Here is a 14,097-nt window from a genome sequence, read left to right on the forward strand (position 1 = left end):
CATCTTGCCTTATAGGATCTGATGATTAAACATTATTATAATTAGGAAAGAGTTACTTAGACTGCCATAATCATTTTTATTGAGGAAATATTTTAAAAACTTTCAATTAATTGGACGTAGCTTGGAAATTTTCTCTTACATCAAACTTCTTAAATGAATGATGGTTCCACTATTGATATTCTGAAACAATAGGAAGAAAGTTTTGAAACCACATATTCAACGATTGATGACATTGAAACCAGCAATTCCTGATTTCTCAATAGCAAACTAAACTCGGTCGTGCAGTGGCACAACATACTCGACATGTTGTTGATATTCGTTCACTCAATGACCATAACCCGGTTTTAATTGCTACTACAACTCCATTCTCTTGGGAATGAATGGAATGCCATATGCTACGAAACATTCTCACTTACCTTTACAACTTGTGTATTCGTATTGTACATATTGTCACTTGACTGTAGCTAGGAAAGGAGCCAGAGAATTTAGTTCCAATTTTTCAAGCAAAATATGAAGTGTAGAGCTAGGAAAATTTGTAAATATTTATCTTGAACGTTTTGTAAAAGCTTTTCATGATTACTTTTCATCAATATTATACTTAGACTTTCCATAGAAGCTTCCTCACGTTCTACACATATTTAACCACTTCCTCTTTCCCTTTCTACTCGTGGGACTCGCGTCTTGCATTTACAACAACCATCGAGAATATACTCCTACTTTCGTAGACTTGAGTTATTATACTTCGTATATGTTCCTTCCAAGACTTTCTACACTTGTTCACTTATTAATGATTTATTAAACAACGGGATTGATCCTGGTGATAAATCAAATTTAGAATGGTACTTATTCTTCTTCTTGTTTTGCAGTGCCTTGTTAGCTGAAAATTAAAAGCATATTAGTGAGAAATATTTGTAGTAAGGAGAGAATGAAAATACTTCAAGTTCCATGACCTTTAAAGAGACGAGTTTTAATATTCTTCACTTCTGTGGTTGAATCTTATAAATAACTAGTGGATGATTGAGTCAATTATGTTTACTAATCAATCCAACGTAAAAGGATAATCATTTGATGATTGCAAATTAATGTTTGATGCAAATAGAACATTCTTTATTTAGTAAAACATTTAAGGAAATTCTCTATTGATTTTAAATCTACATAATTTCTTGATAAGATCATAAATTAGATAAAAGTTATTATTAATTGGACTATTTAGTTCCAATAAGATGAAAGATAATTGAAGAATGTTGTTAGGATAATTTGACATATAATGACTGTTATAAAAAAATTAAGAAAATCGCTGGTAATCATAAGTAATTTTGAAATCATTTTTTTCGAAAGTTTGTTTCCTTTCTATATTTATTACTTTAGTATAGAAGGGTTGTAGTTGACCTCAAAAACAATATAAAAAAATGAAATCAAGGGTATAAATATAGTTTGAACTGACAGTGATTATTGGTTGAAATAAACTTAGAATTCTATGTTCCACTTAAAACAAACTTTTGAACTGATAATTTTTATATGTAATTTCAAACTTATAGTCATTTAGAATTCAATAGGAATAAAATAAAAGTGGGTATAGATAAAGTTAAGTTTGAAATACACATGACACATGTATGTATTTTAGTCAACAAAGTATTTTAATGAGTTTAACATTGATTAGCACATAATCGTATCTCTAGGTTAGGTTGGTGCTTGTGGCTAATTAGAGGGCGAAAATAGTTTTACTATTGTAACTGGTTTTCATCCATTAGGAACATGCAACATTTGTTTAATACTAACTGTAATATGGAGAATTCTTTTATGAGATATTTTATTGAATAGTAGAAAATAATTTTTTTGCAGTTACTTCGATATTTTAGTTCATTTTAATTTGCTGATATGACTCACGTTTGATTAGCACATCTGGCGTAAATGTTTCATCACCTGATAATACTAAATAAATCATCTGGTTTTTTTATGTTATTTTAATGCAGCCAACTTTCTTTTTTGTGTGTAATTTTTTATCTATATAAAACACAGAAAACAATGTTCTGCATGCTAGACCATACAGCAGACTGTATGATGAACCTCTGCTTCATTCCAACAACAGAATAATTATTTTCCATTTATAAAGGCTGTTTTATCGTTCACAAAATTACTGTTGTTCAAACATTTGCTTTTTTTGTACTTTTTATTTTTTTATGCGGTTATTTTTTTTTTTCAAATTAACTGAATACATTGAAACAATATTTTTTTTAAATTCAACTATAAATAAAGTTTATTAGTTTTTGAAACATATTCTTTGTTGATAATTATTGTTTGGCTTGAAAAATATGAAAACCTTGAAACATGAGTTGCTAACATCAAATCGTTTTCTCGGAGGATTTGTAATCTTTTCAGCATTGAAGTCACTAGAATGACTTGGAAATATTACAACGTGGTAATAATAAAATTATCATTGTATTTAATGATACAATGGCCTTATGAAGTAGATAACAATTTTCTGGGAAAAAAAGCAACCAAAGTAACATGAAACAAGTATTAATATATACATTATAATAATCATTATTTTTATTACTAAATAATGTCATTCTATTCAATTAAAAAATATCTTATGCTGTAAAGTATATTTAATTTACATTTCAGTGCTAAACATTGATACTCTATCAACTTTTTCTGTTTTCAATAAATTCAATGTCGGATTAAAAAAAGTATAGGTGTCTTATGATGACATTTTGCTTGGATCGAACAGAAACTTTACTCACTAAAAAATTAAAATTACCAATGTAACCAATTGACAAACTCTAATATAAGAGAATTAACGTCATGTTATAAAGCTCACAAGTACCTTAATTGAATTACTGTGTTAGTAACCCTAGTATTTTCGCTATTTTACTACTACTGACAATCAATCTCAAAGGAAAATTCTACTTCTTATTGCATTACCGAGATACTTTGATGGTAAATCAATTCACCAACTCAAGGTTGTGAGATTTCAAACAAGTTAAATTAAATTTAAAAAATAATTCTATTTTTATTTTGTATTGATGATAAAAAATATTTTGTATTTGATTGTTGAGAAATTTAATTGACTCCGAGTTGTTCCATTTTTATTTTCATATTTATTATCCATTATTATGGATGTACTTGAATTATTTAATTGGCTTTTGCAGAATTTTAAGCTAGTTTATTTATTAATTGGAAAAAAATGTGAACTATTGATACCATATCATGATAAACAATATTGATAAATATATCCGTTCTGGTTGAAGTTTATTAAAATAAAATATATTTTATACTATTGAAAGTATTTTTAAAATTAATAATTAAATATACTATAGTAATAATAATTGACTTGTTTTTTGATGATATACTGTATTTTTTTTTAATTTAAAGTGACTTTTAAAATGACAGCTGTTGACATTGATGATGAAAATAAATATTTGTTTATATCGTAAATGTCCAAAATCGTTTTGAGAATATTATTTGTGAATAAATTATAGGTGATGTAATTAAAATAATTGTTTCATTGAAAGTAAACTAAAATTTTTTGATTAAAAGCAAAAAATACACTATTCATTTTTTTTTCTCTTAATAAAATTCTGAAATCCAAATAATTGTAGTAAAATTATGGTTTTGAAATGGCGAAATTCTAGAGGAAACTTTTGATATCGTTGGTGGAATTGATTTAAAAATTTTATTAAATTGCTCGAGTGTGGGAAAAGTTCTGTATCTGTGTCTGCTATAACGATTTATACGGGCCGTTGATGTGAATTTTGTGGAACTAGGGAATCAGCGAAACCAGTAGAAACAATGAGGTATTATAGTCTCTGGCCACCGGCAACAATTCTCGGTTCAGATGACAGGGGTGCGCATAGAAAATCCTACTGTGATTCCCCCACGGGCCGGGCATTTAATCCTATCGAACTAAATTCCCCCTTAGTTGCACCGGTGAAAACTTTCAGCCTTTCTATTATTTATTCACTGTTCTTTTTTCATATCACATTCATGTTCAGTATATTATCTTAATTATAAAATGAATGATTATTTATTTATTTGATTTTTCTTAATGTTTCAGGGATATGAAAACTCCCTGCTGAAAGTCACAAGCAAAAATGGAAAAACAGCGTCGGTAAGTAAATTAATTATTAAAAAAAAAATATTAATTTTTTTTAAACTAAAAACCTACGTTTCTAGTTTGTTTATTTTTTTTCATTTTTTATTCTTATACTTTTTCGACGTATTTTATTAAAGTAAAGTTAAACAAAATAAAAAAATATCACTTCGTGTAAAAGTTTTTATTTGATTGTCGTTATCACGAGGGAAATTTATCTTTCATTCATTGCGTCAAAACTTTTCGCTCATCTCACTTTTTTTTCTCATTCCAATTTTTTTTTTCGTTGTAATTATTATTTTTTTTTGTTACAAAACATTTTATCTGTTTCTATGATTTAGTGTAATATCAATCCAACAATCGTTTTACGTATTTTGTATATTTATATTTAATCTTTTCATAGTAATCTTTAACCCCCTCTGGCATCGTCTACAAATTATACCTGTGTAGATGTAATTGGGTCGTGAAGTTAAAAGCTCCTCCATTTTTTTTCCATATCGTCACGACAGTCACGATGAATCGATTGGCTAAAAATTTACATGGAAAATTTATTGTGGTTCTATACTGCAGTAATATCGAGACTAGAATGATGGATTATATTAACAAAAAAAAAAAAGTTAAAAGCTAAAACTACTATGGTTGAAAAAAATTTTATTTTAGCTACAAATTAACATTAAAAAAAAAAAAGAAAAAACATATTGATTAAATTCTCCTTCAAAATAAAAATCAAACAAGTACATGGAAAAAAACAGCATGACTACAATATTTGAACGGTGAAAATTTTTGAATATAATTCACATTTTTATTATTTAAGTGGGTTAAGCCATTTTGGTCCGGCACATTCGTACAGTGAATAGAGGTTGGCACGGTCAGGCACGAATCGATACACGAGAATGGTCTGCAAGCTTGTAGCAAAATTCTCCCTCTCCTCTCTCTCTCTCTCTCTCTCTTTCATTTACCAATTCATTCTTCGATCATACAATTTATGGAGATCCACTAGCATAATATTCGTCGTGAGTTGCGTTCAGCCGAAATAAAAACCGTATAAATAAATGTTAAATTGTGGTAGGTGCGCGTGAACTGAAAGTGAAGCAATAAAAAATATGAAGGAAAATATATTTTTATATGAAAAGGAAGAAGAATGGGGGAAATAAAATAACGAGACTACAGAGAGACAGAATAAGAAAGAAAAGGAGCAGAGGGATAAAACAAAGTGGAAAAAAATGGAGGAAAATACTAAAGCAACATTCATATCTATGTACTAAAGAACATTTTCTAGTATACTCGAAATTATTATGGAAGAGAATTGAAATAATTGATTTAGATGTATTTTAAAATACAGAAAAATGATTTTTTTCAAGCTTGGAGTAATTTAATATTAATAAATCATCATCTATCATAGCAAGGCTTCAATTAGTAATAGAATAATTATCTAAACTAACTAATATATCTTCATTTGCTTGAAATTGATACACATAATAATGATAATGATGATAATAATAATAATAATAATAATAATGTATTAGTTTTGATTTCTCAAGATTGGTAATTATTAATTTCATTGATTTTTAGAAGAACCTTGTTCCCAATCCAATTTTTGGTCAAGAAGTTTCTAGAAAATGTGATTTAGTGATAGATGTTTATTGTTTTAATTGAACTTTTATTCTAATATGCAGAATACATACTGATGAAAGTTACCGAATAGTTAAATATATTGAGAAAAAAAATGACATGACTAAAAAATATGCATTTATAATAACGATACTGGTAATGTTTTTCTTCTAGCATTATTTTCTTATTTTCATTTTCAGCCCGTGGGCTTCGTGACCTTTCACACGAGAGCAGGAGCTGAGGCAGCGAAACAAGATCTACAGGTAATAATCCGCTTCACGAAATAGAAAGACGTTGAAGATACTCAGAAAGATGAGTTTACTTTGACTAGCAGCATCTAATAATTTATATTAAATTCGTAAAATTCTTATACCGGCACAAAAAAAAAAAAAAAGTTAACTGTTATAGAATTTTTTTTCGACGACAATCATAATCTTAAATATAGTTAAAATATCATGTTAGTTATAATAAAAATTTCTTTCAAGGATAAAATAATTTCTAAAACAATTTCAGTAAACAAAGAAATATTAATTTAGAATGCACAGTGTGATACAAACTTGATGAATCTTTCCTTGTAACCTGAAAGTACCTTCAGTCAGAATGGTGTTTGTTATTATACTTTTTTAACCGCCTTTTATTATTATACTCGAGTATTATTACTTCCCCACTACTTTATTATTATTCTCTGTTTCTCTTCTTAAACCACCGACACGCAACTTGACCTCACGCAAATATTGCAATGTCGTATTGCCTTATATACATTAAAATATATATATATATATATATATAAACGTACATATTTACTATCTGAATCCACTTAAGACCTTTGTGAACCTCACAAAATACCCCCTGGAATCTAGTTACTTTGTTTCTAACCACCTAACTGACTACATAATGACTATTTGACAACCAAGTACGACGTACAAAAAACATCCTTCTTTGTCGGATGGAACGTCCATTTTTTATATATCCATGTCTTTAAACAAAAGGGGTTTGTGTAAAATAGTGTTTTTTTTTTTAATTGTTATGTTGAATTTAGTTTTGTACACACTAACACTCGAGAGTTCATTGATTTGAATATGTGCAATTATTTTCATTAAATGAAGTAATTTTGATTGTATGTAAAATATTTTCCTTCACGTTCGCGTAATTCAACCACACCCTCCTCCCCATTTTACTAATTTAGGGATCTATTTCCAGCAGGGGGTTAAATTCGATCCTGATATGCCACAAACCATACGTTTGGAATTTGCAAAAAGTAACACAAAGGTTAGCAAACCCAAGCAACCAGCCGCTGCAGCAGCCACCTCGCACCCCGCTCTGATGCACCCTCTAACCGGACGTAAGTATGCACCGCCACTCCGTTCACTTGCTGAATTATACTTTTTTCTGTTTGTTTGTATGTTGGTTTCTATTTATTTATTTTTTTTTAGTTTTTCTACTTTTTGTTATGTTTCTATACCCACTTCCAATCACCTGAGATCCAATAGCCCTTTTCTGCTTACGTAGATTTGTTATTTAGAGACTCATGTACGACGTGTTTAAATAGGTGAAATTGAGGAAAGGGTATTTCATGAAGGAAATAAAGGAGAAGGGTTGTTTTGTTGAAAAAAGATTTGTTGAAGGTATTGATTTTCAGGTGAGCAGATGAATTATTCGTTGAAGGTGAATTAACAAGAGTAGGTTGAAAGTTCATTAATTAAACTGAATTGCGGTTATTTAAATTTAGGTAAAGAATTTTTTGAATTTTTTATTATTAGTGAAGAGTGGAAATATTAAAATATTATGAGAATAGTTGGATTATGTAAAAGATTCAGTTTTAAAGGAGAGAATATTTTTTATGGTTAAAGAATTCAATTTGAAAATATGAATAATCTATTTTTTATCATGGACTAAATAGAATAGTAGCTCTTTAGGCGGAAAAAAATATGTAGAAGAGTCTGTTAATAATCCTCTAAAAATGAATAAATGATTTAAAATTAAAAATGTTTCTATAAATATATTTAAATTCAAACACTCATTTATTTAAAAATATTAAATGACTAAAATATTTTATTTCCATCACATTCGAAAGTATCGATTATCAAAAATTCATGTTTTAAGTGCATGATTAATTATTGTAAATTTTAAAATCATTTACCCGATTTTCCACAATATTGAAAAATACTTATAAAATTTTACAACGGTTTTAATTCAATTCAAATTTAATTTGTTTTCTTTTCCAAATATAACTTCATTTATTATTTTTTCACAACTATATATTAAAAACATAACATTATCATCATTCGAAAGGATTTTAGATTTTTATTTTACAATAAAAATTAGTTATTGGTGATGTTTAAATTCAAAAAAAAATTTTTTTTAGCTGATAAAGGTAATTTCTTTTCTCTCAATCAATGGCAGAAAAGGGGTTCGTGACATCTTTACTATTCTTTACACTCTCTACTTATATTCCAGTTCTCTTATCTGACCACTAAAAACTCTTTGACACTCGCATGAAATTTCAGAGTCACGCGCACTAAAAATAAAAGAATTCTATTGATCAAGGAAAAGTTATTCTTTTCGTGTCAAATCATCATAAAAATAATAATAAAGTATTAATCGATATGATGTAAAAAATTAAAGCGACTTTTCTTCTTTAAAAGAAGCACAATATAATCTGGAAAATGGGTTTTATCCTAATTTAATTTTTTTTTTAATTTATTTTTTATATTTTTATTCCAGTTTACTGTTTATCAATTTCATGTTTTTACGTTATTGTCTTCTTGTTCAGCTTATTTTTTCCGGTTTTTGTTCATTTTTAAGTACCTTGGGGCTAGAATCAAGTTTCAAAAAAGACAGTTATATTGTTTTTCCTTCAGAATGAATCTTGAACGAGAGGTAGAGCAAAACAAGAAAGATAGGAAAATTGAGTTAAGAGTTAGTGAGCAAGTTTCATCCTTGGTGAGTCATTGTAATAATGAGAGATTTCGAGTTCCTGAGAACGATAAAAATTTGTATTCCATGTCTATTTTTTACAGACAATTAAATATGACAGAAAAACATAATAGACACTTCATTTAATTATGTAATAATATATAATAACTGTTTTTTTTTTATCAATCGAACCTTTTATAAATTATCTAAAAATATTATTCATTATCATTTTATGATTTTTTTTTATCAATTGATAACTAAAAAAATAATTACAGGTGATGCTCAATGGTATATAATTTTATACAGATTTGTGATAAAAGTATTGTCTAACAAAAAATAATTACACTGTCAAAGTTATAGAATATTTTTATTGAAATAATGAAAACTTTTCCATCACAACATTTTAATAAACATTAAAAAAAGACAGCAGAAGAGAAGTGAAAATAACACAATGCTTCACTCATTCCAGAACCGGAAATTATTTTATTTCATCATGTCTGTCGTTATAAAATACTATTAGTCATTTTCTAAAAATCTTATTCATTAATAACTTTAATTATGAAAAATAATTATATTTATTTTTATTCATTAAAATAGTTTTTAAAAATGACTATTCCAAGAAATCTCTATTAAAAATCAATATTCAGCAATGGAAATCAAATCTATTTCTGCCATAAGCAGTTAATCACGTTGATACATCATGCTTTATTCATATAATCTCTAATATTTCCAAATCAATAATTTAAATGTCAAAGTTTTGCACTGACAGATGGGTTAGACTTGTTCAATAGAATACGAATAATAAATCTATCCAAACTACGTCATTTCATATCATACAAATAACAATGACACAATTTTATTTCGATTGAAATTATAACATTAATACTACATACGTGATAATGAAAGTTTCACAGTTCAAGGTATTTTTATTTTATGAAACGAAAGTTGTTTCCAAGTTACATGAAGTCTAACAGTAATAAGCTGAGCCATAACTTGCTAACTTTCTTTCCTTGGCAGGATGAAGTTTTTGTTTGAATATTTGAACAGTTTGTGTCGATATTAATTGAAAAAGTATTTATGGGTTTATTGATTTTCTACTAACTTTTATTTATTAAGAGTAAGTTTTTTAGAATCAAAAAATGATGAAATAAAATGAATACAAGTTATAAATTTGTGCAATTTTTTATTTAAAAAAGACTTCAAAAAAATTTTAAAAGAGAAATTTATTGATTATTTTGTTCATTAAAATTAGATTAATTACATCATTCTATTTTTATCCTCAACCTCATAAAATTAAAGCACCCGTAAATATGGCATTAATTTTCATTACATCTGATCCCTTGGAAATAAAAGTCTCATTAATATTTCACCAGCTCACATCACTACTAATTAAAAGCGATTCAGGTTATGGATTCGCGATGAAGAAATAATTTATCAGTAAATATTGGAGTCTGTTGATCGATAAAACCTAAAGTATGAAGTTAAGTTTTCTGTAATACGATAAAGAAAGGACTCAACGGTGCTCTTTAGCCTTCAAAATGATCTAAATAATTAGAGATACTCGAAATTCTGCAACAAACATTAAGACAGTGAGCAATTTAACCAAGGATGAAACTTGAAACGATAGAGAGATAGTTAAGTTCTATTATCAAAGACTAAGATCTCAGGTCAAAGTGTAAGATGGAAGTTCTTTGTTGAATGTTGTTATAAATACTGTAATATCAGTTAATGATGAATAATCAGATACTTTAAAATATGATGAAATTTTTGCAGACTTAGGAAGCCCATTCTTCCCTGGTGCTCCGGAATTATGGCATCATCCATTGGCATATTCAGCAGCTGGTGAACTCCAAGGGACACTTCAACATGCAACGCTCGTTCATCCTGCATTACATCCTCAGGTCCCCGTACGTTCCTATCTTTGACTATCTGCAGACAAAGCTCTGGAGCCGCCGACGAGCGCCCCGATGCACGTTAGTGATACATGATCGTTTTTCTCGTTTTCTACTTTTAAACTAAAAACTTTCTTTGATACATTCATTTTTTTTTCTCTAGTACGTTTTTAACACTTGTTGGGCGTCTTTATTTTTGGACGCTCTCAACCACATATTTAGTTATGGTGTGGTTTAAAATAAACATAGCTGATGACATTAATTTATACGTGAACTAGTAGTTTACAGAGCTCAAGATTTAGGTGATGATCGTTAAGGATTTTTAGGTCATTAATCTTGTTCAGAAGTCAAAAATGAGGTGTTGAGTCATACAGTTTAGTTTTTTGTTGTAATCTAATCTACTTAATGATCAAGAAATCAAGTATTATACAATAGAAGTTGTAGTAATTTTTTAGGAAACTTTACTTAAACTTTTCATTGAATATTATGGCATCCACTGTTAGAGTTTTTAGCTGACAAGGAAAGTCCTAAACTTGGGAATCACAGTTTCCGTTGATTTTTATATATGTTATAGAATAGTCTCCCCTCTATTTAAGATTATTTATTAATTAGAATAACAAATTATTTAATAAAAAAAATAAATTTAATAAAATAAATAAATTTGGAAAAAAAATGAGTCGAGTGGACTTGAACTTGAAATTCATTTTTCTCAAAAATGAAAGTGAAGTGCGTCTTACCATTTTACATAGTTATTAGGGGAGACCACTCTATAACGTATATAAAAATCAAAGGAATCTGTAATTCCCAAGTTTAAATATCAGCAAAGTGTACATGAGAAGTAGTAATCTTCTTGTCTTGATATATAAAATGATGTTTAATTTACATTTTTGCTGATCTTTCATACACATACAACTATGTGCTCATTTTGTTCAATCAAAAGTAAAAAAAATGCAATGTAGGGTTTATTCTAGATCTATTCATAGCAGTTTTTGAGATGTGTTTAAAATTCCAAGTAAAGTTGTCTCTGTAAATTTTTCGTCGTGAATATTTATATCCACAACATCATATAAAAATTAGATTTAAATTTTAGCTTTACATCAAATCAATCAACTGAACGACTAAAATAATTTCAACAGGAAATCTGCTTCAAATCAATTTTATATGGTTGAAGCGAACGTAATCTTGATGTGAAGTAAATGATGTAGAATACATTCCATTGATCTTTTATTAGTTTACAAAACGACTAAGGAATCTTAGTAGAATTTCCAATTGTCATAATTATTCAATGATTAATATTTATGAAATGGTCGAGGGTACATTGATAATTGCTCTTAAGTAGAATACGTTTGTTTTAGAATATCAAATTTCAATTGAGATCATTTTATACATTAAGATACAAGTTTGAATAATAATTTAAAAAAGAAGCCTCTCAAAAGTACAAGCTCTCAAACTTGCTTTCACGAAAATTATTTTGAAGAATTACTTAAAAGTTTTGATATAAAAAAAAATGTTAGAATTTATTGAAGTTTACATATTCATAGGGTTCTAAAATTAAATTATTCTAATGAAAACAATTTTTCACTTCTTAGAAAAATATTTTTAAAGGTCAATAGAGTATTTCATTATTAAAATGCTAGAGCTAATAAGAAATGAATACGAAATTCAATTTATTCATTTAATTTCATAAATATCACAGTTGAAAAATTATAACATAAGTATAAATTATTTATAATGATACTGCTTGACTTAAACAGTAAAACGAAAAGACTCATTTATTATTTGATATTATTACGTGAATAAAAAATTTTAATTTATTTTTACTACAAAAATAAATATAATATTTTCCATGGAATTGGTTCGATAAATAAAAATTCATTACGGTTGTTTGGAATCAAGTTAACGCCAGTTTCTAAATCAAAGTTGATTTAAATAATGGCATAAATTCACGAACGGATTATTCAACCATTAAGAAGTAAAATCATTATTTATGATATCATTAATTGTAATTAATTAGAGGTAATAAGAAAAGATTTATTCGACATTTACATTATTTATGATATCTGATATGTACATTTATTTTTTTTTTGGCCAATAACAATGAGTCTTGACACAAACAGATACAAATGATTAATAGTAATGTAGTTTGATCGAAAAATTATCGATTAAAATTTTTACTGTATATTTACCCCAATATTTTTTATTTCTTTGATTATTCTTGAGTTTATCACTTTAATGCGCATGCGTCACGCGTACCTCGGTACACACAGGTACGTCAGGCTTCTTTATACTTTTATCTATTTTATGAAGGTAAAAAAATTGTAGAGAAAAAAGTAGGGATATCAACGTTATTGAGACCTGACAATATTGTCTAGAAAAATACGATAGAATGTACAAGTCAATAAACGTCTTGCATGCATCTAAAAGTACCGATAGGTCATGCAAATTTATCGATTCCTATTGAAAATATTATGTTACCGAGTAAATGTTGAAAAAAAAAAAATTGAATTGAGGTGATATGAAATAGGCCTTTTTATATGAAAAGAATAAAAACGTAGAAATTACTCTGTCAATAAAAAGTAAAGTTTATTCAACAAGAGGGCAATAAGTAGGAATGAATAAATAAATAAAACTTGTTGAAAAATATACTCATGTATTTGTAGAATATTACAAAAAATGTTAATTAAAACGTTGCAATGCTTATGTGTCACGTCACGTTCATTTGTTGATTGTGTTCTTTATCTGGCATGAATTGAAAAAAAAAAAATTAACTAAAGAAAGTTATTTTTAACTCATAAAATAAAAATTACAAGGATTTGCAATTAAATAACGTTTTTTAAAATAATAAATAGATGATATAGTAATTCATTATTTTAAAAGTAAAAACGTTTTCTTTATTTTCTTATCATGAATCAGTGATTGAAATACCGTTTGATATTATTATCTTTAAAATTTAATGAATTTTAATATTAGATTGATTTAAATGTAATTGTTTCTATCAACTAAAGCTTTGAAAAACATGAGGATAAAATCTATTTTTATATTGTGTAGAATATTATATTCTATAAAAAGCTATTTATTTAAAAGCTCAGACATAGAAATTTATACAATAACCATTTCTTATTGACCCAAAAAATAATAACACTAGAATCATGACAAAAAAATGAGTTGCAAATTTTTTTGTGATCTAAGTATTTTTTTATATCGATTAATCTCTTTCACTAGACCTCATTCTCATCTAAAAATCAGAAAGAAAAAGAATAAAGAACCGAATAAATGACTCGTGTAACGTAAAGTCGTAATGCCATTGTCTACAATAGTAGAGGAGCTTTTATGACCATAAGCTTAGTATCGTTTATCAAAAGTTGACGTTAATTCGTGAGAGAATTTACAAACTCCTTAACTTCAACAATGAGAGAAGAGACATTTGGAGGTTAATCAGCATAAGAGCAAGTTTGTCGAGTGTCTAGTCACACTAAAGGAAAATCAACATGCGTCGGATTATAATTGGGGCTTACTACTAAATCTTGTACAGTCTGTAGAAACAGACATTCATTGTTCTAGCATAAAGCAAATTATGATTGTTAA

General features: G+C 27.4%; 1 protein-coding gene across 6 annotated transcripts in view; it reads left to right on the plus strand.

Annotated features, from left to right (window-relative positions):
• The window catches only part of cpo (couch potato), a 46,509-nt gene that overhangs the window by 16,265 nt on the left and 16,147 nt on the right, over positions 1 to 14,097 (plus strand). For 5 of the 6 annotated variants that reach the window (XM_035084817.1, XM_035084815.1, XM_035084814.1 and 2 more), the window contains 4 exons: positions 4,058 to 4,111; positions 5,905 to 5,967; positions 6,905 to 7,046; positions 10,394 to 10,527. In XM_035084817.1, the coding sequence (XP_034940708.1) occupies positions 4,058 to 4,111; positions 5,905 to 5,967; positions 6,905 to 7,046; positions 10,394 to 10,527 (393 nt within the window). The remainder of the gene's footprint in view (positions 1 to 4,057; positions 4,112 to 5,904; positions 5,968 to 6,904; positions 7,047 to 10,393; positions 10,528 to 14,097) is intronic. The other variant, XM_035084818.1, reaches the window with a different exon arrangement.

Source organism: Chelonus insularis, unplaced genomic scaffold, assembly GCF_013357705.1.
Source record: "Chelonus insularis isolate UGA/USDA-ARS -01 unplaced genomic scaffold, ASM1335770v1 contig_397_pilon, whole genome shotgun sequence".
Lineage (NCBI taxonomy): Eukaryota > Metazoa > Arthropoda > Insecta > Hymenoptera > Braconidae > Chelonus > Chelonus insularis.